The 27,204-nt window shown below is 32.4% G+C and overlaps 1 protein-coding gene across 14 annotated transcripts in view; it reads left to right on the top strand.

Annotated features, from left to right (window-relative positions):
• The window catches only part of LOC129954025 (TLD domain-containing protein 2), a 331,572-nt gene that overhangs the window by 130,529 nt on the left and 173,839 nt on the right, over nt 1-27,204 (top strand). For 8 of the 14 annotated variants that reach the window (XM_056067646.1, XM_056067624.1, XM_056067626.1 and 5 more), the window contains exons 2-3: nt 13,070-13,448; nt 13,520-13,962. The exons of 3 other annotated variants lie outside the window; for them this stretch is intronic. In XM_056067646.1, the coding sequence (XP_055923621.1) occupies nt 13,215-13,448; nt 13,520-13,962 (677 nt within the window). In that variant the 5' untranslated portion in view covers nt 13,070-13,214. Of the gene's footprint in view, nt 1-13,069; nt 13,449-13,519; nt 13,963-25,873; nt 26,705-27,204 lie in introns of those variants that run through there. 3 more of the 14 variants (XM_056067631.1, XM_056067633.1, XM_056067632.1) reach the window with 3 other exon arrangements.

Raw genomic sequence — 27,204 nt, 5'->3', positions numbered from 1 at the left:
ATTAAATAACAAAACGCTTCATGTCTAAATATACATACTATCAAAACCCACCTCTCATCAAAACAAAATTGTAATTGTTTATAAAGAGAATATAAATCTATATCTTTCTGATCCCACATCCTGCAAAACCACACAAGAAAACGATTTTAAAAAATAGCAAAGTGCGTGCCGAAACTGCTTGCTATAACTTTCAAGAATCCGCATTCAGTCCAAAAACGGATACTTACCAATATCCCATGATGAATATTTAATCATAAAATTAATTCAAGATAATTTAATTTTGTGTGCGTTTTTTTGTATTATTTTATTTTGGCACATTCCCAATTTTAAATTCAAAAAGTCGTCATTAAAATCAACGGTTTTGCGGCGCGCCATTTTAATTGACCGCAAATTTCAATTTAGGAAGAAAAGCAGTTTTGTTTTTGTTTGTTTTTTTTTTCTCGATGCAATTTTCTAAAAATATAAAAGAAAACAAAAAATTATTGGAAAATTTTTCAAAAACGAAAAAAAGAAAATAAATACCAACTGACAATCTATTCAAATTATAGAGACTTTTGATTTTTGTAAAATGTTTAAATAATCCGGTTAATTTGCATATTCATGAATGATAATGTTGATGAGCGGGAATTTAAAGCAGACAGCACACTTTTATTTTATTTGTATTTTGTTTATCGAACACATTTCCAAAATATAGCATATTTTATTTTATTTCATTTTAATTTTGGCATTATTGCAACATTCTGACGACTGACGAAAAATAAAAAATATGTAAATATGCGTCCAATTTTTGTGTTTACGTATTTCAAATGTGTAAGAATTAAATAAATTAATAAAAAATATATTTTTGTATTCGTGGGGCGAACTGTTTTGGAAGATTGACGTCGCGTCGTCGGTCGGTCGCGACGAAGCACAATGAACTCATCGTATATGTATATTCACGTTAACTTGATATGTGATTCATGCAGAAAATATTGACCAAGTCACTTTTTTCGAATTTATTTTTTATATAATATAGATTTTTTGATTTGACCTTCAAAAAAACGAAACCCGATAATTTCGTGGCAAGTAATTCGTCTTAAATACGAGTTGATAAATTTGGACTGTTTTCGATTTGAAGATGCATACAACTGATAACAATAATAATAATTCTATTCTGTAGTTTGATAGCTTTTTTTTATTTGGTTTTTGTATTTAAAGCGAGTACGTAAGGAACCTTACCTACTCGTGGTACCAATCTAATAAAATGAGTGGAAGGAAGGGGGTAACTATTTTTATTTAAATGGGTGTTATTGATGTTGTTAACGTTCAACATTTTTTATTTCGTTTTTTAATTAATATGCGGAATGTGAGATGAGTAAAGTAAGAACTGGTTGAGTGACAAATTTTTGAATTTATTCTAGGAACATTCAAAGAGTTTATCTTTTTTCTGATAAGCACAGTTTTATTATTATTATTTTTTTTTTTCAAATCATAGAAATGTTGGTATAATGATAAACTAGCGAATTTTTGTTTTTTGTTGCTCTTAACGTATTGAGCAACACGTAGAAAACCATATGGTAATAGTTAGAGGATTTAATGTCACTGAATCGGTGGAACTAACTTATTAACTTTCAAGATATTTATTTCTTGTAGGTATATAGTTATCAATTGTCATTCGTTTCCTGAATAAAAAAAATTGCTCAAAGGTTTTAAATATAAAATTTATTGAATCTTGCTCTACAAAATTCCAGCCCTGGTGAAACGAAGACCTTTCTGTTCAAAAGAAAATGACCAAAACGATCATCAATATCTGTCACAAGCAAGTTTTTTACTTACTTACTTAAGGTGGCGCTACAGTCTGGGGCAGACCGGGCCTGAACCAACATGCGTCTCCAGCCAGCTCAGTCCCTAGCTAACTGTCTCCAGTTTTGCACGCCAAGTTGGTTGAGGTCTTCTCTTCACGCACTTGAGTGAGCCACCTGAGTCGAGGTCTTCTTCTACTGCGCCGCCGTCCCTCGGGATTATATTTGAAGATCTTCCGGGCTAGAGCGTTGATGTCCATTCGCTCTACATGACCCAGCCATCTAAGCCGTTGGACTTCAATTCTGCTAACTAGGTCAGTGTCGCTATACAGCCCGTACAGTTCGTCGTTATATCTTCTCCTCCATTCTACATCTATGCATACGGGACCAAACATCAACCGAAGAATTTTTCTCTCGAAGCATCCTAAGTCGCTCTCATCTTTCTTTGACAGGGTTCAGGCCTCAGCGCCATAAATGAGAACCGGGATGATGAGTTTTTTAAAGATGGTGATTTTAGATGCTCGAGAGAGGATTTTACTTCTCAATTGCCTTCTAAGTCCAAAGAAGCAGCGATTTGCAAGAGTTATTCTTCGTTTGATTTCAACGCTGGTGTCTTTTTTTGTGTTTATTGCGGTGCCTAGACAGACAAAGTCCTTAACTACCTCAAAGTTAAAGCTGTCCATGGTGACGTTTTGTCCAAGACGTCGTCGTTCAGTGTCCTTTTTTGATGACAGCATATACTTGGTCTTGCCCTCATTGACCACTAAACCCATCTTCTTCGCTTCCGTCGCAATGCTCAAAAACGCTCCACTGACATCACGCTTTGATCTTCCAATTATGTCAATATCATCTGCGTATCCGAGTAATTGGATGGACCTTTGGAAGATCTTGTCTCTAGAGCTGACGGTTGAGTTTTGCACAATTCTTTCCAGAACGGTATTGAAGAAGTCGCATGCCTAGTCTAAAACCTATTTTGACATCAAATGCATCGGTGACATCTTTTCCGACCTTGATAGAGCAGCAAGATTTTTACCGAGCTAAAAAACAAAGTTGGAGAGAATATTGTCGATCGATTGAATACTCAAAAAATTCTGCCAGACTTATTAAAGTCTTATCGATGGAACATTACAATCCATCTTCTCTAAAAAAAATCTAATGGTCCCTGGAAGCACTGAAGGCTACCCATTTTACGGGCAACCCCGAAAAGCTTAGAACTCCAAACACTAATCTCGTTCATAAAGGTAGGTGATACGCTAAGGACTATCGGATCATTAGTTTGGAACCAAGTCTTCTACCATTCCAAGAAAGAGCTTAGAGTAACACTCCACGGCCGTGTTCTCTCCCCGTTCTTATGGACTTTAGTCATGATTAAAATCCTCATAAGGTTTAAAAGTTGTGGGATGAAGGCGGTAGCTTATGCTGTTCATTGCATTTTACTGGTGTCGAAAAAGTTAGCAGCTGGGCCACGAACAGTGGCCTATGTGGTAATTTGAGGAAAATTGAACTGATTCTTTTTCCGATCCACTAAAACTACTGCCTTTCTCCTACTCCTACTGAACGTCCAAATCCTATTTTTATGCTCCAGCTCGAAATTTCTATTAGTCATTCTAAAATAAACTGGAAAGTAAACATTGAAGGAGGGTTAAGAAGGCCTGCATTGTCTTTTACGCCTGTAAAAAAATGTTTGTTAAAAAGTGGGGGCTTCAATCGAAGATGATTTTGTAGATGTACATACCCGTTGTACGTTCTATTTTGTAACATGAATGGATTGTGTGGTCGCCTGCGTCTAATAAGAAATACAACATCGAGAAACTAAAGAAGACTTAAGGAATAGCTAGTGTCGGCAATCCAGGGGCCCTTCAATCCTGCCAACAGATGCCTTATTCTGCACTCCTTACCAGTAGAACTACTGCACCCTTGCTTTGAACCTTTGTAAAGGTTTGAAAGTCATCTTTCCTACCAGAAAGGATCGTTACTGACGGGTGTGTGAAGTTGGGTGGGGAAGCTCCAATGAGTAATTAAATGTCTCTGGTCAAATACAATTTTGGGATGAACTATCCAACCCCAGTATAAACCTCCGTGTCGTTCTTAATTGGATTTCAGGTCATAGTGACATTGATCAAATTGAACTGGCTGATGAGTTGGCCCTGCAAGGATCGGCCTTTCAAAGCTCACATGCGGAAAGGGTAAATATTCCTCTTGAAGCTATGAAGGGCCAACAGGAGAGCATGCAGTTAAGCTGGGTTTCCCTTACAATACTCACTGCCGTAGAAATGGAGGCCAACATTAACGGGAAACTGTGATTCACTTTATCTGTAAATTTCCTGCCTGGCCAGTTCTAGGGCATTCTTTAAAAATCTTGATGAATTTTCCGAGATGAAAATCAAAGACTCGATTTCCTTCCTGAATGCGACGAAATCGCCCTAGGATCGCTAATTTTGTCAATATAAATCTGTCATTATTTTTATATTTTTATTTTCCATTACATAAGTCAAACGAGCTTATTGTTCTAAGTGCCGGCGCTTTCCAGAGCTAATTGAGTCGCTTTGGACTGCCATCTCTACTTACCTATCTAATCAAAAACTCACTCTCAATGCAAATAGACAGAAGATAATTACATATCTTCATCAATATTTTTTTCTTAAAACTTTTAAATTTGTATAAAGAACCTACGTTAATTTTCAATACAAAATCTTGATTAGCCAATAAAACCCTTTATCATTTTTTTTAAATAGGTGCTAATGACTCTATTCTTATATAGATTGTGTTAAATAGATGTGTTATGTGAATGATTATACAAATATACAATACAAATCACTGAATATTTCATACCAGAAATAAAATTTTGTTTCGTTGGTACTTCAAAGGTTTAATCTATTGATCTTTAATTAGTTTGAACTATAATAATTTTGTTATTGTTTTATATATGGTATACGAGTAGTTACGAATCCGAATTAACCTTTGGGACATTTCAAAGAGATTTCAATCAAAATTGATGAAACTCAACGAAAATATCGAAATTGTGTGGTATCTTTGTGTCTCGTACACAACGATGCCACACAATTTCGATATTACAAATAAACCAAACCAATTTTCAACCTTTATACTTCTGAGCCGGAAGAATGCCTTTTTTTTAATTATTATAGAATCAAGTTTCAAATTGCTTGTTTTTAAATTTATTATAAAAGTTAAAACATCTTGTTAAACAAAAAAAGAACAAGTTTATAAAGGTAGATATATCTTTTACGGCCGATTTTACTCCTAGCCATATATATTAAGATAGATATAAAAGACATAGATACAAAAACAAATAAGTAGGTATCTTTAATGTTGTTGTTTCTTTATATTTATATTTATATTTATATTTATATTTATATTTATATTTATATTAATATTATTAAAATCTTTTACCCTTGTGTCGCTAAGAGTTGCTGCTACACTTGTTTAAAAAGCAACAAGCAAAAATAAAACAAAAACAAAAACAAAACACAAATCTACATGTAAGGTTTCATATAATACGAGTCGGTTATATTTGACCAGCTTAGTGCTCGAATTCAAGGTGATGTCAGATACTTTTCGAAAACAAAAGGGAATGAACATTCAAGAATGTTGCTTACTACGAGTAATTATAGTTAAGTTGTACAATACATAGATATGTGTATTTATTTTCAATTAACTGTTACGAGTTTATTAAACTTGTGACTTTATTTATATAGAAAGCTTAAGTTATTCTTTATTGCAAATGGGGTGTGTCGTAGTCGTATATTTTACCTACTTCCTTCTTCGTTCTATGTAAAATAACTAATAAAAAATAATTATAATAAACGTAATTTTTAATTGATTGTTGCGCTCTAGTTTTAAATTTTACATTTTATACAGCTTTGGTTTAAATGATGGTGGCAATGGCATTCATGTCACTCATGTATGCCGACAATTTAACAGAGGAAAAAAATATACATTTGTATCTTAAAACTAGAAAACTATCACGTGGTTTTCTTTAAAGCTATTAGTTTTTTTTCATAAATGGTTCTAGTTGCTTTACGCTCCTGATGTTATGTTTCGTATAATACTTTTGTATATGAATATGGATTTTGTATTCCAGTTGGATTTGGAAAATATCGATGACTATTCAAAGATATCAAAATGACAAAGTCATACTCTGAGTCTGGATTGATATAAGCTCGCATTGTTTTAATGCAAAAACATAATTATGCTTCACCAAGCTTTGCCATTCATTATTCATGAAAAAAAAAGTGAAAGGAAAAAAGTATAAGTCATTTTAGTACATACGTGGCGCTACAGTCCTACAGACAAAACTTCTCCATTTAGCTCGGCCTCTTCGTAGATGTCTCCAGTTGCGCACTTTAAGTTGGGTGAAGTCACTTTACACTTATTCGGGCCACCTGATCTGTGAGTGTGGTTCGAAGACTTTCCGGGCCGGATCATTGGTTTCCATGCCATCTTAGTCGTTTAACTTTTATCTTTCAGGCTAAGTCTAAGTCAGTGTAAAGCTCGTAAAACGTGCCTTCTATGCCTAGGGGACCTTACGCGAAAAACTTTTCTCTTGAAACGACCCAAAGTGCCGCTTCTGTCATAGTGCATGCTTCTGCACCGTACAGCATAACGGGGTTAAGTCTAATATCTTTTATAGATACACTTTGGTTTTCTCAATTGCTTTTTTTAGCCCAAAGAAACTGCGGTTCGCAAGAGTGATTCTTCCTTTGATCTAAGAGCTGGTGTTCTTTTCTGTATTCATAGCGGACCCTAAGTAAAAAAAAGGACTTAACTACCTCAAAGTTACGTCTGTCGATGGTGCCATTTTCAGTTTTGACCGAGACGTTGGTAAATCCTTTTTTGGTAACAACAAGAACTTTGTTTTGCTATTTTTAACCGTTACACCAATTTTTCACGCCTCTGTCTGAATACTCATATAAACCCCATTGACATGAGGCTTAGTTCTTCCAATTGTATCAATGTCATCAACATATGCCAATAATTGGACATACTTTTAAAAGATATTGCCTCTAGTGTTGACATGGGATCTCGGCACTATTCTTTTAAGGACGATGTTAAAGAAATCGCATGACAGAGCGTCACCTTCTCTTAAGCTTTTTTTGACATCGAAAAGTTCTGTTAAGTTGTATCGATGTATGTCGATTTGATATCCTTCAGTTTTTCCAGGATCTGCCGTAATGTGAATATATTATCGAATACAAAACTAAGTTAATACGAAAGGAGAATAGAATTTATAGATGCCTCTGATGCCCTTTCTCTTCCAACAAGGATCAAAGAATTATAAAAGTTCTCAAAGAATTTTGTCTAACACATAATTTTCTTTTAGAATAATAGGATGTAGTGCTCCAAAGCAGTGTTAACTCCTTTTTTGAACTACTTTTATTTCCATGTCTGAAATTGAAACTTCTTCTGATAGACGTCCACCGGTCTTTTTCAACGACATCAAATTGTGACTGCTCTTTCTGTTAGCCCAATATTTGTAATAAGTCCATACCTTTAAAATTATTTCTGTATTTTGAAAGTTATACGACTTCCTTTTCTCCACGCTGTTTCGGTCTTTGTTGGATGTCCATCTGCCCATGTTTTGTTTAGCGAGCTAGTTGGATGTTGAAAAAAAATTGAACCTAAACAACATTTTTAACCGTGTAGAAATAAGAGCACAATATTGCAAAATTTATAATAACCTATGTTTCCTCAACACCAATCAAAAACAAATAATCACCCCTATTACAGCATCCGCAGCATGAGCTAAAACTTTAGGTATTACCAAATCCTACGAAACAAAGTTGAACAAATTTCAGTAACAACTTATCTGATATAAGGCACATATTTGTAATCAAAATTTCACTCCAATTTAAAAACGTATCTAAAGTTCATTTTTAGTTTAAGAAAAATAAGAAAAAAACAACAAAAATTAACAATCAAAATTTCAAAAATTTTAGCTCAAAATGTTTTATAATGAATATTTAAGTATATTTAACACTTTTTATCATATGATGGAAAAAATCAAGAATATCGAAAAAGGTTTTGAAGGGCATCTGGTTGCAAGCTCTGCTATTCACCTCAAAGCTTCATAGCAGCGAGTTAACTACAACATTGAACACTCCGTAATTCTTAAGTACTAAGAATGAATTCCAAACCACGCAGACTACACTATGCCACAACTACTATTCGACAGAAACTTCCAAAATTCTATGCCTTTCTGGTAAGGTCTCTCATTCCACCTTCCCAATCGTTGTAGCGTCTTCCAAGTGGAACTTTTTGCGATAAAAGAAGTCTTGTCCTGGCTTAGAAAAAATGTGATATCAACATCTCATATCCGTATTATCTCACATAGTCAGGCCTCTATTAAAACTCTGGACTCTGTCTCTACATACTTTATAATAGTCCATAATTGTCGATCATCTTTAATGGAGATGACACAACAGTTCAATATTCGACTTTGCTGGGTTCATGCCGTCCCAGAGAGACATTTCAGGAAATCGTAATGCAGATGAACTGGCCAGGAATGGTACAGTTCAACATATTCTAATACGTTTTGCTAATGCAAGACGCTATGAAAGATGCAAAGATCAGGTGGAACTGCATCACCAGGTGTCAGGTCAAAAAACCGCCTGTCCTACCTAAGGTATATATTTTATACTTTCCACTCACTCTGGGTAAAATTCTTTGAATTATTTAATCGGAATGAACATTTTCCGCATCTGTTTGTTTAAAAATGGCATTCCGTCATTCATCGAATGAAGTCTTTTTATTATGATCTGCAAATTATTGTCAAAATTTAAAAATAAAAACACATTTCCCACAAAAGTATTTAAAGATAAACAAATTCTACAAGACAATCATAAATTCCTTTCTCCTTAAACTTGTAACATCACATTGAATTTTTAAACCGCATTAAGAAAGATGATATCTCATATTCTCAATCAAAATGAAGCCAAACTAATGTGGGTCTGGGTACCTTTTCATGCAACTATATGAAGATAAACTGATATCATCTGAACTTGTAATAAAGATGTTGAATTGAACTGAAACATGATTATATTTCGATGACAATTGGAAATACCAAATAGGTTAAGAAGAACACAGAAGGCGTATCCAATTCCATGGGATATTAATAGTTCTCATAATGGAAGGTACAGTCTATGGTTGACTGCCTTCATTGTTGAATTTTAACTTCATTTGACATCAATGTAAGCCTTTTTGCTTTACATAGAACCACTATTGTTATGGGACATAATGGATTTGGAATTTCGAGTACCATATAGACGAAAGCATTAACCTTTTGAGGAGTAGATAAGACATGTCCATAAGATGAGTTTATCTTTACACCCCAAGCATAAAACATAAACATTCGCAATCAAATTGTATTTTTCCAGTTGTTAATGGTTTTAGTTTGAATCTACATAAATTCGAAATCAATCATCAAGTTAGGATTTTGAGACACAACCTTTTACAAATCGCAAAAACTTTATATTAGGCTTTTTCTGGCTACGAGCATGTTTTCATAAAGTTTTTTTTCCATTAAATTTTAAGATAGTTTTCAAAATTTGTAATCCTTTTATTCCACACTCCGTTTAAAAATGGACAGTATCTTACTTTTTTTTATAAAAACTCCTCATTCAAGTCTTCGCCTTTCATACATTAACCTTAAAAGAACGCTGAAGTATTTATGATAAAACGGTTCTTAACCGATAAACGCAAGACGGCGGCCGGCGTACAATCAATTTTTGATCTAATTACTTTTGATGTTATACCCTATAACATCATACCTTTAAAATTATTTCTGTATTTTGAAAGTTATACGACTTCCTTTTCTCCACGCTGTTTCGGTCTTTGTTGGATGTCCATCTGCCCATGTTTTGTTTAGCGAGCTAGTTGGATGTTGAAAAAAAATTGAACCTAAACAACATTTTTAACCGTGTAGAAATAAGAGCACAATATTGCAAAATTTATAATAACCTATGTTTCCTCAACACCAATCAAAAACAAATAATCACCCCTATTACAGCATCCGCAGCATGAGCTAAAACTTTAGGTATTACCAAATCCTACGAAACAAAGTTGAACAAATTTCAGTAACAACTTATCTGATATAAGGCACATATTTGTAATCAAAATTTCACTCCAATTTAAAAACGTATCTAAAGTTCATTTTTAGTTTAAGAAAAATAAGAAAAAAACAACAAAAATTAACAATCAAAATTTCAAAAATTTTAGCTCAAAATGTTTTATAATGAATATTTAAGTATATTTAACACTTTTTATCATATGATGGAAAAAATCAAGAATATCGAAAAAGGTTTTGAAGGGCATCTGGTTGCAAGCTCTGCTATTCACCTCAAAGCTTCATAGCAGCGAGTTAACTACAACATTGAACACTCCGTAATTCTTAAGTACTAAGAATGAATTCCAAACCACGCAGACTACACTATGCCACAACTACTATTCGACAGAAACTTCCAAAATTCTATGCCTTTCTGGTAAGGTCTCTCATTCCACCTTCCCAATCGTTGTAGCGTCTTCCAAGTGGAACTTTTTGCGATAAAAGAAGTCTTGTCCTGGCTTAGAAAAAATGTGATATCAACATCTCATATCCGTATTATCTCACATAGTCAGGCCTCTATTAAAACTCTGGACTCTGTCTCTACATACTTTATAATAGTCCATAATTGTCGATCATCTTTAATGGAGATGACACAACAGTTCAATATTCGACTTTGCTGGGTTCATGCCGTCCCAGAGAGACATTTCAGGAAATCGTAATGCAGATGAACTGGCCAGGAATGGTACAGTTCAACATATTCTAATACGTTTTGCTAATGCAAGACGCTATGAAAGATGCAAAGATCAGGTGGAACTGCATCACCAGGTGTCAGGTCAAAAAACCGCCTGTCCTACCTAAGGTATATATTTTATACTTTCCACTCACTCTGGGTAAAATTCTTTGAATTATTTAATCGGAATGAACATTTTCCGCATCTGTTTGTTTAAAAATGGCATTCCGTCATTCATCGAATGAAGTCTTTTTATTATGATCTGCAAATTATTGTCAAAATTTAAAAATAAAAACACATTTCCCACAAAAGTATTTAAAGATAAACAAATTCTACAAGACAATCATAAATTCCTTTCTCCTTAAACTTGTAACATCACATTGAATTTTTAAACCGCATTAAGAAAGATGATATCTCATATTCTCAATCAAAATGAAGCCAAACTAATGTGGGTCTGGGTACCTTTTCATGCAACTATATGAAGATAAACTGATATCATCTGAACTTGTAATAAAGATGTTGAATTGAACTGAAACATGATTATATTTCGATGACAATTGGAAATACCAAATAGGTTAAGAAGAACACAGAAGGCGTATCCAATTCCATGGGATATTAATAGTTCTCATAATGGAAGGTACAGTCTATGGTTGACTGCCTTCATTGTTGAATTTTAACTTCATTTGACATCAATGTAAGCCTTTTTGCTTTACATAGAACCACTATTGTTATGGGACATAATGGATTTGGAATTTCGAGTACCATATAGACGAAAGCATTAACCTTTTGAGGAGTAGATAAGACATGTCCATAAGATGAGTTTATCTTTACACCCCAAGCATAAAACATAAACATTCGCAATCAAATTGTATTTTTCCAGTTGTTAATGGTTTTAGTTTGAATCTACATAAATTCGAAATCAATCATCAAGTTAGGATTTTGAGACACAACCTTTTACAAATCGCAAAAACTTTATATTAGGCTTTTTCTGGCTACGAGCATGTTTTCATAAAGTTTTTTTTCCATTAAATTTTAAGATAGTTTTCAAAATTTGTAATCCTTTTATTCCACACTCCGTTTAAAAATGGACAGTATCTTACTTTTTTTTATAAAAACTCCTCATTCAAGTCTTCGCCTTTCATACATTAACCTTAAAAGAACGCTGAAGTATTTATGATAAAACGGTTCTTAACCGATAAACGCAAGACGGCGGCCGGCGTACAATCAATTTTTGATCTAATTACTTTTGATGTTATACCCTATAACATCAAGTTTTTCGAATACATAAAAAAAAATTAAGAATAATAATAAAAACGGGTATTTCATTAAGAAGTTACATACTTTCAGAGTTTCTCAAAACTTCAGATATAAATCAAACAAAAACCCATAAGTCAGCTTATAAACAAAGAGAAATAACAAAAAACTAAGTGAGATACTAAAACAATTTAAATTGTATCTAGAAAAAAAAATAGTACCTGTGATGTTTAGTGTCTAGGACAGTAATGCCAGAGATCGAGATCATAGGTTTAATCCCTGCCTCTGCTATCTACTTTTTTTCAAAGGTACTAGATTTTGCGAGGAATGAAAAGTCCTCCAAGAGAAATTTTTGTCATGAATAGCACTTTCTCAAACTAGCCGTTTCGACTTGGCTTACAATTGTAGTTCCCTTCCATCCCTGACAACATAACTCGCATCAAGTTCCTTATGATGATATTGATAAATCTCTTTTTTGTTGGGTTAGTAATAATCCATCGGACTGATTTAAGCATTGTCCAATGAGGAATCAAAAACAGTGAATTGAATGGTTCTAACACCCAAATCTGGATGAAGTTCAAAACTCGAGTAATTGAATAGAATTGAAAAAAGAGTTTTGAAAATGATAGGCGATCGTTCTATTACTAGGCCCTAGTTCTCACCTAACTAACATTTTAGAAAATAAATATCTCTACTATTATAATATAAACTTAATGTGGCGCTGGTAGTCCTGTGTGAACTAGGGCCTATTTTATTATAAAATATACTTGGTCTTAAAAACCTCGTTTTTAGTGGTCTTTCATTTTTCGGATGGCGTTATTTAAGTCTTTTGTGATAAAACATTTAACGTCGAGCTTCGACTTCAGGATATTCTTAATGGTTTAAAAAAATATTGCTTTGTTTGTTTGTGCAGCAGAAAACAACGTGATTTTATCGACCAGTGTAATTCAATTAGAATGTGCATTGCGTTGTTTTTTGTAGATTAAATTAATCGATTATATAAAGCTGACAAATGCATTCCCATGAACAGCTAATTTGCGGTTATTATGACATTTGGTTGGTTGGTTGGTGTAAGTAAGAGGAGGAGGTGTTTGTGCAGCCACAGCTGTTTTTTTTTTTTAAATAATCTTCATACCTGTGTTTTGAACGATTTGCAACAACTTTCGATATGTAAAAGTTACACTATTTTTATTTTTATTTATAATTAACTAACATCTTTTTTTTTAATTCACCTTCAATTAGGCCAGACATTTAAATCGGTGACCCATAACCAAACCCCAAAGAAAAATATAGTGACGAACGAGAAATAAACAAAAAAAAAACGGTAAATTGAATAATCGCGTCGAAGAAGAAATTAAAAAAGAAAAGGATCCATTTTAATTTCAAAATGAATATCCTTGACAATGGAAAGTATCGCCTTAAAAAGGACTGGAACAGCTGTTCAATACCATCGCTTGTAGACATTGACGAACATGATGATATAAGTGCAACAATACCAGCACCCACAAAAACGCCCAGACGCAGTTCCATAGCTATCGGATTGCTTGGAAAATCAGACAAAACTGCTAAACGTCGCAGCTCAATAGCAGTTACATTTCTTGGCAGACGTGATAGTCATAAGGTAAGATTCATAAAACTTTTCAAGCTAAAAATGAATATAAAATAATTATTTTTTTTTTTCTTTAATTTTAGATGACAAAGGACTCGAATTCCTTTTACGAATCAGCTGTTCGAACAGAAAAAAGCGATGGTTCACCAAAAAGTCCTGACATTATATTTTCATCGGATGAGAACTTTCATGCCTCATCGCCAAAAGAGGGCGGTCGCGCTGTTTATTTCGAAGATCCTTCCGATTCGCAAAATGTTACAAAAAATTTAAGCATGTATGAATCGCCGGTCGATAAAGAACGCAGTCGTGGTCGTCGCAGTTCGTTACAAACAAAACTAGATCGTCGTCGTCGAAAGAATTTCGATCCGAATCAAATGAGTCCCGAAACGTCGTCGTCGGTTTTTCTTGAAGACGATTCAAATGCTGAAGAACAATTGGCATTTGAAGCGGAAGCTAATCGGTATATGCAACGTCAAAAACGTCATTCGTGGTGGAATATTTTCGGACCTGATCAAAAGAAGCAAAGGTGAATTCTGGTTTTTCTGATTGTCCCAATATAATATTGTGTCTGTCTAAAATTGTGCTACTTTAACAATAATTCAACGTATTCAATAAAATTTTACTAACAAGAAGTGTGACATAGTAATTAAAAAAAGTAAGTTGTAAGGCATGCTTATGACTTGCAGAATCCAATAAGTTAGATGCATTTCTTCAGAGGGTCTTAGGTCTTAGGTCTCAGTTCAGTTTACTCAGAACAAAGATTAGTTCTGAGTAAACTGAACTGACAAGTAAGAGGTCACGGAAATTTTGTTGTCTGTACTTGTTAAATATATTTTTTAACCGAATGATTGGAATGTTAAAGTAAGTAGTTGATGAAATTTAGGTTGTGGTTAGCTCCTGTGACTGTTTGTAATGTAAATACTAAATAACCATGACATTGACTTTTTTGAAAACTTAACTCCCTAAACTCCCTAGAATTGTAAAATGTGTTTTAAGTAAAATTCTTACTAACAACAAAAGTCGAATCACAAAATTTTATTAGATTCGTTATTTTTATAGCCAGGGCCGGATTTAGGGAAGGTCAACCTGGGCGGAAGCCCCGGGGCCTCCACAGGGGGGGGGCTCAACAATAAAGACTTCGGAAAATTTTTGTTTCCAACTAATACACACTATTAAACATCTTTTCCTTTGATATGCATTTTGTTTTGCTCTTTTACCTTTTCCTACAGCCTACAGTACTTTGTAAATACATAATTATTTAATTATATAAATCTTAAATAACAGAAACCATTGATCTATATTTGCTCACTTCAATCAGGCAATCAGTGAAAAATCTAAATCTCAAATGGCCCTGATAAGAAGCACTTCCAATTCACTACCCATCTTGAGGGAGTACCCCAATCGGTTAATGGCTGCTGAGTGGGGTGGTACTTGCCCGCAACCTTGTAGGTTGGGTATTCGATTCCGTGTCTCGACAATTTTTTTTATAAATTATATAAATTAATTGCCATATATGAAGAATCGGTATTCTTCAATTCTCGGATAACTAAATTATTGTTGACTAATTGATAGATTGTCCATCGGCTGTTCAATTCTTTGATTTCGTGCAGAATTTGTACTCGTTTTACACAGCCAGTACAGAGCGGCACCAATTCTGATTGAGAAATTATCGGATAAAAAAAGCGGCCAGTCTTTAGTCTTGAAAAAGCTCAGCGACACTCGTTGGTCTTGTCGAGCTGAAGCTACGAAAGCCTTAGTCAACGGCTATTCCGAATTTGAAGAAGAACCAGCATATCTTCCAATTAAGAGCAAAAAGACATCGTAAGGAATGAAGCAACGCACCTTCTACAGAAGATAAGTGATCCCGAAACCGTTTTGTTTGCAACATTTTGGAATCATATCCTGGAGCAAGATGTTGCAAGACCCGAAAATGATTCTTGAATTGGTAATGCGTGCACTAGAATCATTGGAATCACTCGTGGAATCCAAACGAAATGATTTTGATAAATACGAAGAAGCAGCCAAAAAAATATACTATACTGATGAATATGTACAATCAAGCATCCGCACCAGAACGAGAAATGTGAGCTTGAATCCGCTCGATTACGGGAAAGGCGCAAATCTTTCACCCAGTAATTGACCAGCTATGCGTTTCTCTAGACTAGGCTCCAAATTAGTCTTGCTAATGAAATGGTTGAATTTGTGTCTTTGATTGACTCATACAAAAAGGAAAAGGTCTATGGAACAGATTAATCGCTGGAACTATTTTACTACCAAATTCTCGGAAATCACAATTTCACAATGTATTTGGTTTTGATGGTAACAAATCGCACTGGAGAGCACTAATTTTCAAAAATAAAAATTTTAAAAATAGACTTCGAATCACGGTGGGACAAAACAGTCTATCGAAACTTTCTCTCCTGAGCATTGAAGGCGATTTACTGCGAGAACTGGATTTCAACGATATCATCAACGATTTTTCGGCGAAATAAGCTCGAAAGGTTCCGATCGTTAAACTTAAAATTTAATTTCAGATAATTCTTTTTTCCCTTTATATTTATATATGTTTGTTCAATACTAATGGAATCTACTTGGTTTCACAATAGATTATTTATTGAAAAATTCGAGTGAAAAAAATTTGGGGCGAGGGGGCCTTCCCTTTTCTACTGCCCCGAGGCCTCTGGACCTCTAAATTTGGCCCTGTTTATAGCATTTATATAGTTTAAACACCTTAATTTAACACAAAAAATGTAAATGGCAGAAAACTAACGTCGTAAAATATATGAAATTGACATACGTCATTTTACATTTTAGATTAATATCAAACATAAAATCGACTTAAGATATTTTACTAAAACCGTTTTTGTCTGTTATCTGATAATTTAAATAAATTGATACGTAAGAAGTATCATCCTCTTCTTCAGTTGTTTAAACTTTCGCAAAATGCAAAACTCTACCAATTAAGCTATTTTACAAAAGGTCATAACTTTCTAAGTCGACTTAAGATCCTTTAGCTTTAAAGCACAGAATTTATGATTGTATCGATTAGATCATGTGGTTAGTTTGTGAGCAGGTTTTATGTTAAATGGGAAAATGTTTAAAAAGGTCGAAAGTATCTCTTCTATAAGCAACAATTTATTAGACATTCGTGGGATATCGAAAGGTAATAATAGTATTTTTCATCTATGATTTCGTTGTGTCATTTCTTTATAGGCTTTCTTGATACTGAATAATCAAATTGTTATTATTACTAAATTTAAACACAAGTTAGTTCATCATATAAACATTGTTACTAATTAAAAAAAAAACATTAATTCTTTTTGTTGTCTTCAATTAAAACGAATTAAAAATTTTATATTTTTACCCTCCAATTAGTTATATATACACAAATTATAACATATGCATTCAAAATAAAAACATCAAACAATTATTCTTGTTTAAATAAAAGGTGATAAATGTTTTTATATTTAAGAAACTTAAACCAGCTTTGTATACATATTTATAAATGTTCTTAATTAGGTAAGAATGGTATTAAAATATTTGCAATTTTGTCTCAATTGTAAACAAATTAATAAAAACGGATTATGAAAACGCCACAAGAAGAGTTTTCAATTAACAGGTGTTTCCCTTAATAACAATAGCAGCTAATTGATTTATGCATTACTTTCAACATTTGTTTAAATATTATTGCAAAATTTCAAATAATTTCATGAATTTGCAAAATTTTGTTGTTGTTTTTTTAATGAAAAACTTAAGAATGTCTTTTATTTTATAAATTGTGAAAATAAAAACAGCTTATGTTTTGATAATTTTTAATTGCGTTTTCGCATTCAAAAATTATTCTTTTAAAATGAATTAATCAAGGAATATGTACGAACAATCAAAAATTTTAAGTAGGTCGAATTTGTATCACACTAGCGGCCCGTCCCGGTTTCGCGCGGGTAGACCTAAATAGATATTTAAGTTATAAGTTAATTGTATGCATATCTTAAAGCCTCCCTGTACACTACGTTTGTTGTGGTATTTGTAGGTGGCAACAAAACGTATTGATTTTCAGGAGATTCTACTCGAGAAAGTACTACTTTCAAAGCACTCTTTGCTTAAGTCGATACCAAATATGAAAAAAGTTTGTCCCTGGGATAAACATTATTTGAACGGCCAGTACATAAGTACATTTGAAGCAGTCTGGAGGATATTGAGGCTGTCCCTATTTATGTCTACCCGAGCGAAGCCGGGACGAGCCACTAGTACTAAATATAGCCTATGTAACTCAGGGATAATGTAGTTTTTTAATGAAAAAAGAATTGTCAAAATCGGTTCAACACTTTTTCAGTTTATTCGTTACATACAAAAATATAAATTTTTCCTCTTTATAATATAAGTGTAGATAACCAACAATGAAATGCCAGTTGATACGAGTTTACATTCAGAAAATAATACACGGGACATCATGTTCTTTATTTACTTCCAACAGGAAGTTATTGTAATCGGTCCGATTTGTCGAATTGAAAATGTTGTCATATTTCAACATTTCAAGGTTCCTGGAATTGAAAAAAATCTATTAACTTTTTTTGTATGCATAAAAACAAACTGTAAAAAAAAAACGTTCACCTCTAATATTTTACGAACAAAACATTATTTTATCTCCAAAACGATTAACATTTTTAGAAAAATCAAATTGTCAGTTTTTTACCAAAAATAAAAAAGATTACTAAAAGTTTGTAAAAATTGCTTTTTGACTCAAATATTTTTTCAAAAACATAACAAATTGGTTCCAAATTTCATTCAGTCAAATTGTGAAAAAGATCAAACTTAGAGTTTAAAAAAAAAAAAAATAATATTGTTTTCGACATTTAATTCATTTGTTTTTTTATTAAATCGCGCACATTAATTTTTCTCTTACAAATTAAAATCTACAAAAAATTTTTCGCAAAATTGGTAAAAACTGATGTTTTACTCTCGATATGTCGGGAAAAAATTAAGGTATTGACTAAAAAATGATTTGATTCTGTTACTTAAATTGGTAAAAGTTGGTTTTCGACTAAAAATCTCCCTAACAAAAACAGATTTTATAATCAAACTATTTCATAATATTTCATCATAGCCTCTTTTTGTTATTAAATGTTATTGTATTATTGTATTATTTAAGAATTAAGGTGACCACTTTGCAGTCCCATGTCATTTCAAGCTTTGACGTTTATAAATACATTTATCAAAAAAACAAACCAAACATCAGAAAAAATTTCATTGCGTTTTTGTTGATATATTCGTTAAAAATGTCCCCAAATAAATTAAAAACGGCACGTCAAAATATCATTACGCAGTTGTATCAAAATGCCTTAACTGCTGTCACTTAATTGTAAAATGATGACAATAAACGTCAAACATATTATTATACGTCAAGCTTTGCCAACACTTTTAATGCTACTCTGTCTCTACCAAAACTGACATTTTAGACACTTTTACAAGTATACGACCATAACAAACGATTTACATGACTATACTGTTAAAAAGATCCTTATTTTATTTTTGAAGTCAACAAGAACTGTCACTCAACTCACACTGACATTTGAACAGCGAAAAAAATTACAAAAAACAAACATTGTAATTCTCTGCACATCTTAATCAAACTTTAAACGTTTATAACCTTATTTTATTGTTGATTAATTCATAAATCACTTTGTTCATCACATTTAATTTACAATCTTGGTAGTAACTTATTTAAGCGTTTATATATGTAAACAAAAGTTTTTATCGCAGTTGATAATATTTGGTGTTTTTTTTTATCAAAACTAAGTATGTTAGTCTAAAGAACAAGATGCATGATGTATTAAAATACTTATTAATTTTAATAGATAAACAATAACACTATATCCGTTTGTTTTGATTGTAAGTTGAAATAAGGTACCGTGTTTTTTCAGTTGTACAAAGATAACATACTTGTATGACTACATTTATTTACTTAATATCGAGCTTCCGATATTATGTGTATGGAGGGGCTTATCAAATTGTCTGCACTTTGACAATGATTCATTTGGGCGATTGGTGTTAAAGGTTGAATACCTACATACTTACTTAAGTCCAAAATAAATGAAGTTCGTAGAGAACTGGAACCCAGTAACTTACAACTCTAAAAAATGTTTGTGTACGAATAATGTTGTCAGGGATGGAAGGGACCTACTGTTTTAAGCCGAATCCGAACTTAGATGGCACAGGGAGGGATTAAACAAAGACAGCCCTACGCTCTGACCATCACAGCATGAGTACTACAACACATTTTTAAGGTAATCTTAAATTTAAGCAAACACCCGAAACGAATTTACTCAATTAGTATTTCCAACAAGTGCTTATATCATAAAGCCTCTTGAATGTTCGCTTGTTTATAAAAAAATTAAACTAAGATTGTGCAATTAACATAAGCTACTTGAAAAATAGTGAACTATACTGAACTGCCCACAGACACGGTCAAAATTTAATGTTGACCAAGTTAGTTCCATGAAAAAATTACAGTAATGTAGGTACTTCTACTTAATCCGAAACCCCATTCAACAGATTTAAAATTAGTCATCAAAATAATAAATGAGGCACATTTAGCCAGCTGGCCAATCAGATACTAGAACCCGGCTTCGCACGGGTAGACATAAATAGGGGAAGCCCTAGTATCCTCCACACTGCTTCAGATGTACTTATGTACCGGCCGTAGCAGATATGTATTCTAACGAAAACAGTCGTATTATAAAAAAAAATGAACTTTTTAGCACAAAATGTTAAACTATTAAGTTGAATGTTAAAGCCATTTTTAGCAATTTACTACGCTAACGAGATAATTTTAAAAACTTACTATTTCTTATCATTTTGTTAAAAATTTTACTTTTAGCAATTCGTTAAATCCATTTGACATCTGTCTTGAACAATTTGAAATGCATGATCAAAGATTGAGTATGTTCAGTCGACATAAGGGATTTAGAGGTGAAGCAAGTTTCTAGTATCTGATTGCCCAGCTGTCAAAAAATGCCTTTCAAAGACAACTGTATTAGACTGGAAACTTAGTCAAGAAAAAACTCCGTAACTATTAAGTAAAGTCCATTTATGCCAGAATGACATCTGATCATGTTTTTTCTTTCAACTGGGAAAAGAAAAAGAATAATTATTTTACTACGAGGTGATGGACTTGTAGCTTGCTTAAAAAGTGGTTTGTAGACAAGAATGTAAAGTTTTGGGTTTTGAAATTTATGAAAATTGAAAAACCAACTAGTTGCCTTGGTCAAAATTTGCGTTCAAAGAATACAGTTGACTGCAAATGAATTTTCTTACAATGTCTACACCTGACCATTGTTTTAAGAAACGGCTTTGTGCAGAAAAGTCCTTACGAAGAGCTAGATGGAGAAGAATTGTACTCTAGGTTTTACAAGCAGGTTCTTAGCAGTTCGGTTCTTGGTTAAAAACCTTAACACATAAGACCAAATTACAAATCGTAGGCTAAGTAAATTGTTTCTTAGTGAAATATTAAGATCCTTCAATTTAACAGTTAACAGTTTTATAGTCAGACAGACTTTATTTTTTTAATGCCTGTAACTGATAACTGAGCAATGATCTGTTTGACTTGGGAGCGGGCCGAAATGCTGTATTTTAAAATACTGTAAGGTCAAAATTCTGTATAATACTGCATGATATTTTATAATCGTAATACTGTATGGTTAATATTCTGTAATTCAAGGTACTGTATCTAAAAATTCTGTAGTGTCAAAATACAGTAGCTCATAATGCTGTTTAATACTGGATGGTTTTGACAGATAAATCATGGATTAAGAATTAAGGTCTTAACATGAATAATTAGAATCAATTTAGTTCCTTCTCAACCCAATTGGATTTGGAACCTGTTTCAAATACAAAATTCAATTCAGAAGTATTGCTCATCATTTGTTCAATTGCAGATAGAAAGGATACAATCTTATTGTTACTGTTTTATGTGTAAGAAAGCAGCTGATATCAAAAAAGAATTCCACAAATATCCAAAAATGTCTGGTATACATGGCTACCTGGAAGAACAGCTGATTCAAAATGCATATTGTTGATTTTGAAGGAACCTCAAAATTGATTTCAAATTTTTGTCGCCGATTTTTTTGTTGAGCTTCTCAAAATTCTGAATTTTTTGCGCGTGGTGTTGAAATATGATTGCGTCAATGACATCACCTCACCATATAAACAAAGGTTACTGATTAGGGCAAACAGGAAATCCTCATCAAGGGAAGATTTGAATGAAATTTTAAACTTATTCCATTTCCTGCCAGTTGTCAAAGTCAAACAATTTTAAGAATATATTTTCAAATGACCTGAAAGATTAATTTTCGATTGAAATTCCAACTTTATAAGTTTGAAAATCAATCATAAATAAGTAAGAATAATTAAAACATTCTGGGGTACAAATAGACCCCATGACATGATTGTACTGATTTTTGCCGTGATGTAAAGGAGGGTTAACATTTTTATTTAACAATAATTTTGGACCTCGAAATTCAAATGTTTGTTTAAACAGCTAAATAATGTTTTTATTTTTTGACAGCTATCTCAATTTAGGTATCTATTTCGGTTAATGATTTATCTTAAAACCCACATATCCAGGATAGCCTATCGAACACGATGTTGAACGCAGCCATTGTGTGTATCTAACCAACCCAGAAGATATCACATAGAACTTTTTGACAGCTGTTCCAGTCTTAATGCCATTTGCAGTAGTTACTCTTTTGAAATCCAAACATATGATTCGGAATGTTCCAAAAACATTTTCTACTGTATCACCGATCCCCCTAGAATTAAATTGCCAACAAGTTCTTTTTTGTTTTAATTTCTTTTGTGATAATATCACGACAACAACAACACAAAAACGAGGTTAATTTTCTCAGACCGATGACATCTGTCAGATCAAGCGTCAATATAGCGAAACAAAACAAACAAACAAAATATAAACTAAAAGATAAAAAAAAACATATTCTTTTAAAATTACAAAATTTATTCATATTTTTATTTTTATTAAAAATGCATCTGACCAAAAGAAAAGAAAAAAAATGCTAACAAGAACAAAACAAAAATATTAAAATGAAAAATAATGCGAACAAGGGGGAGCAAAGCAAAAGAACGCCCAACAAAATAAATAAAAATGCCCACACGCTTTGATATTGTACTTCAAAAATGTATCTTCTTTTACAAAGAAAAATACAAAATAATAAAAATAAAACTTAAAACGTCAACATCAATAACTTGTTCTTGTGTTGATGATGATGGCGATAGATTCTGAAATTCTCTTCAGAGCGCACAGTGGATCGTTTCACACATTCTAGACGAAAAAAATCCAACGTTGTTTCAAATAAATGTTTTGAGTTTATAAATGTAACTTATACTAAATAAATACATTTTAAATTGATTTTCCAATCCTTAAGTATTCAAATAAAAGAACTGCTCAGTCTCGAACTCATGTAAAACTAAATAAAACCAACATTTTAAAAATATTTATTATTAACATCAATCAAAATAGGTTTTAAGACTTTAGCGGTATTCTTTTTTAAAAGAATGCGAAAGTTTTATGTTTTACATTTCATGAACAGAGTTATCCGTTTAGCGGTTTCAAAAGTAAACATTCATAAACAACATACATATCAAATTTTTTTGTTCATAATATTTCTTTTTTTATTAGGTATAAAGTTTTAACGTTGTAGTACCCTTAGCGTGATGGTTAGTGCGTTGGACTGTCATACAGGGGTCTTGTGTTCATTCCCTGCCCGTGCCACCTTACTTTTTTCACGGGTTCTTCCTCTTGCGAGGAACTGACAAATCGTTCAAGAGTAATTCTTGTCATGAAAAAATGCTTCTCAAATTAGCCGTTCGGATGCGGCATATAAATTGTAGGTCCCTCCATCTCTGACAATATTACTTGCACACAAGCATGGTTGAGAGTTGTAAGTCACTAGGCCCTGGTTCTTCATGGACTGTTGCTCCACCTAGTTTATTTTTATTTAACTTTGGCATTATGTGTGAAACACTACATCATTTAAATGACTACCACGCAAATTGTTTTAATTGTCTCGATTCTTTTAATGTCATTTCCGAACACTTTTTTACAAATATTGGGCAATATTTCATCCATAACTTGACGAATCTTGGTTTTTAAGTGCCGAAGTGTTAAAGAGCACGGCCTTTTACGTAGCCCGTCCCCCACCCAAAAAAAGGTCCAGCGGTGTCAAATCGCATGATCTTGGTGGCCAGTTTACAATAAGTCATATTCGCTCAAGTTGTTCTCCAAGTCGTATTCTTCAATAGCAGACAAAAAAGATCATAACGTTCCGAATAGACGGTGACAGTCGTTCCATCGTGGTTTTTAAAGAAGTAAGGTCCTATCACACCTCCGAACCAAAGAACTACCAAACAGTGAATTTTTGTGGATGTAATGGCCTTTCCTCAATTACGTGAGGATTCTCAGGACCTAAACTGCGACAATTTTGTTTATTTACATACCCATCAAGTGAGAAATGCGCTTCGTTGCCGAAGAAAATTTTGTGCGCAAAATCGATGCCCACCCTGTTCAAGAACCCATTCGTCGTATCAACGACGACACATTCAGGTCTTCGGAAATACTTTCACTTACAGCTGCGATATTTTCAGTGGTACAAGCGAAACGATGATGCACAAGTCTTACAATATCTATAACCAATACAGTTTCTTTAAATTTCTTCACAATTTCGCCAATTGTTTGTGTAGTTGGACGATTATGTAAACCATATAACCATATCTTCTCTTGAAGAACGATATGTGGCTTTGCAGAATCACCATTTTTGTAGTAGGTTTTAACAATTTGTATGCCTGTGCGATAGTTAAGCGATCCATTTTCGAAAATGTCAAACAAATTGATTTAACAGTTATATTTGACAAATGTCGAATCTTTTTTATTTTTTTAGTAAATCTTGAATAGCTTTTTTAATACTTCACACAAGATTAATAAACAACCTTCAAGAGTATCCATGAAATTCTTCAACCACCACTTAGACCCTTTAAATGCGAAATGATCAAAACTGTCAAATTTAATAAATCAACAAAAATAATTGTCATCTTGAATATTTTACGAACAAAATATGATTTCATCTCCAAATTAATCTTAAAGAAAGCAGAATAACGTTTTTAACATTTGTTAAAATTTTGAGAAAAATCGAATGGACGGTTTTTTGACAAAAAATAAAAACCTAAAAAAAACACTACTTAAAGTTGGTAATAACTGATTTTCAAATTAAATATCCTTTCAAAAATATAAGATATTGCGTTCAAACTAATTTCATCTTATAGAATAGATTGTGATCAAAATTCGTAAACATTGATATTCTCGACATCTAGTGTTGGATTTTTAAGTAAATTCTTTAGAAAAATTGAACTGGCAAAACTCGAAACCTACAAAAACAACAAAAGCTGATAAAAAACGATTATGTTCTCAAGTATTATACGAGAACATAAAGAAGATATTGACTTAATATTTATCTCATACAAAATTTTGTTATGAATATTTTGTTAAAGTCTTTATGAAAACAAATCGACAGACAGAAGATTTTAGACTGCATTAAAATTGTATCTCCTTTTACACAATAGACTTTTTAGAAGTGTTACTATATGACTTCGATTCCCAATGTTTAAGTCAAAAAGTGGGATATGGTTGAATAAAAAAATACATCAAATTTGGATTTGACTATTTTAAGTCCAGCACGTGTATGAAACGATCCACTGTTGGGGCGTTCGTGTTCATTTGGTGATGGTTGTCTTTTATTGTCGTTTATGAATAAATTCATTTGTATCTATTTGGTTTTGTATGCACAAAACATAGAACTTATATAAAATGAAATAGAATAAAATAAAGTAAATAAATATCTTATATTTATATATACCTACCACATTTTGTACGACTATTTCAAATTAAGGTATTGCGCTCCTTCAAAACTAAGAGGGTTCGATATTTTTCTACTGAACAAATATTAATTTTGTTGATACTGTTTTCCTACCTATATGAAGCTACGTTTATAAAAATGTTTTTTAAAATTTATTTTCGACTCCAGAAAATGTGTGTGTTTTTTTTGTTTTGCTGTTGTGTTCTTATTCCTTTTATTTTCTCTTTCTTCTACAATTTTACTACAGAAAAACACAACGCCCGCGAGAGCTGTCACGAAAGTTCTTTAATTTAAATCAATTTAGTTTGACGCGAAACACCAACGGGGTTCATTTGTACCTACTAAAAGAATTATATTTTCTTTGTTTGTTCAAAAATATTCAAAACGAGCGCCTTTTCAAAAAATACTGATACGCCATTTCAGTAAAAGTGTTTTTGTTTTTTAATTTCTCTATTTATACATATGTACATAAATATGTATTTCTTTTAATGTATATGGTTTGAAAATATATTATGTTGATAAATTTTCAAAATGATTAATTAATTGAAAGAAAGGTGGAACTGCAATTGTTTATTGTGTTTACTTTTTTACCTACCTTTGCAGAAAAATTGTTTTTAAATAAGAAGCTTCAAATGCAAATCTTGTGCTTAACCTATTTGATGATAGTTTGATTTAACGCAATTAATATTGACGACGCCGACGAACGCGACGTGACAGCGCCAGCGTTATACAAAACAACCGGTTGTTGATTAAACAATCTTTCTTGTTTTAAGTTTACCTTGAAATTCAGATACCTATACATTATCTATACCTTTTTACGTTAGAACTACTTTAAAGTGAAATGCCATCAAAATTGCTTAAAGTTTTTTCTTTTTATCGGCACGTGTTATGAGTGTAGTTGGAAAATTTTAAAATCAGTGGTTCTTGTTTTGATAAAAACTGGTTAAAATCAATTCAATACTTACTTGGCTCCCAAATTGTTTCCTTAATATCTTAATGTGCTTAAAACCTTTCACATCGTAAGGAAACCATCAAAAATTGAATAAGAGCTAATCATTTATTTATAACCGTTAAATACCTGACGGTTAAATTTAAGTGGATATCAAACAGTTGTGAGCTTAAAAAACAACGAAATTATCGAGAAATGCCGACATTTTTACAAAAGAAGTAAGTGACTTATATAATTGGGTTTTCTTCAAACAAAACAAACATAGGAAAAATGTTTAGTGTCAATAATATACATTTATGACAGACAGTGTTGGATCGCGACTTTTCACACTAGATAAGCCGGATTTAAGATTTGGAGATCGCAATGAAGAGATTTAAAAAATATGCAATTCTCATAAGGCAAGCAGAAAAAAATTCTATTCAAAATAAATTATAGAAGACTGCTTGCAAATCCATTTTTTTATATCTATTTGCTTAAAGTGTGTTTTTTTTGCATATAATCTTATTTTTCTAACTTATTTGCTATTTTTCAAGATTTTATCTTTGCTAATGTTATGCAAACATTAAACAAATAAAGCTGAGAATTAAACATAATAAACAAAAGATGTTTTGATTCTTATCTAGCGCTTTTTTTCAAGGTTAAAAATAAGACTGGAAAATTCTATTCAATTAGCAAAGCTCTTAATCAAATTTATTTTTTTTACTATCCGATGGATATATTCAAAATCGGTACCGAGTAGTGTGGGACTCTTTACCCCACTAAAAGCCTAAAACCACCGATTAATCAGGAGCAATCTATAAAAGTTCGAAAAATTATTCTTCTTTCTTAATTTATAAGTTGTAATACTTTTCACTTTACACTGCTTTTAGACTATGAGGCTTATTTCTTCTAAGGAGTT

The sequence above is a fragment of the Eupeodes corollae genome, chromosome 1, assembly GCF_945859685.1.
Source record: "Eupeodes corollae chromosome 1, idEupCoro1.1, whole genome shotgun sequence".
In the NCBI taxonomy this organism is placed as follows: Eukaryota; Metazoa; Arthropoda; class Insecta; order Diptera; family Syrphidae; genus Eupeodes; species Eupeodes corollae.
This window is presented reverse-complemented; position numbering and strand designations above follow the sequence as displayed.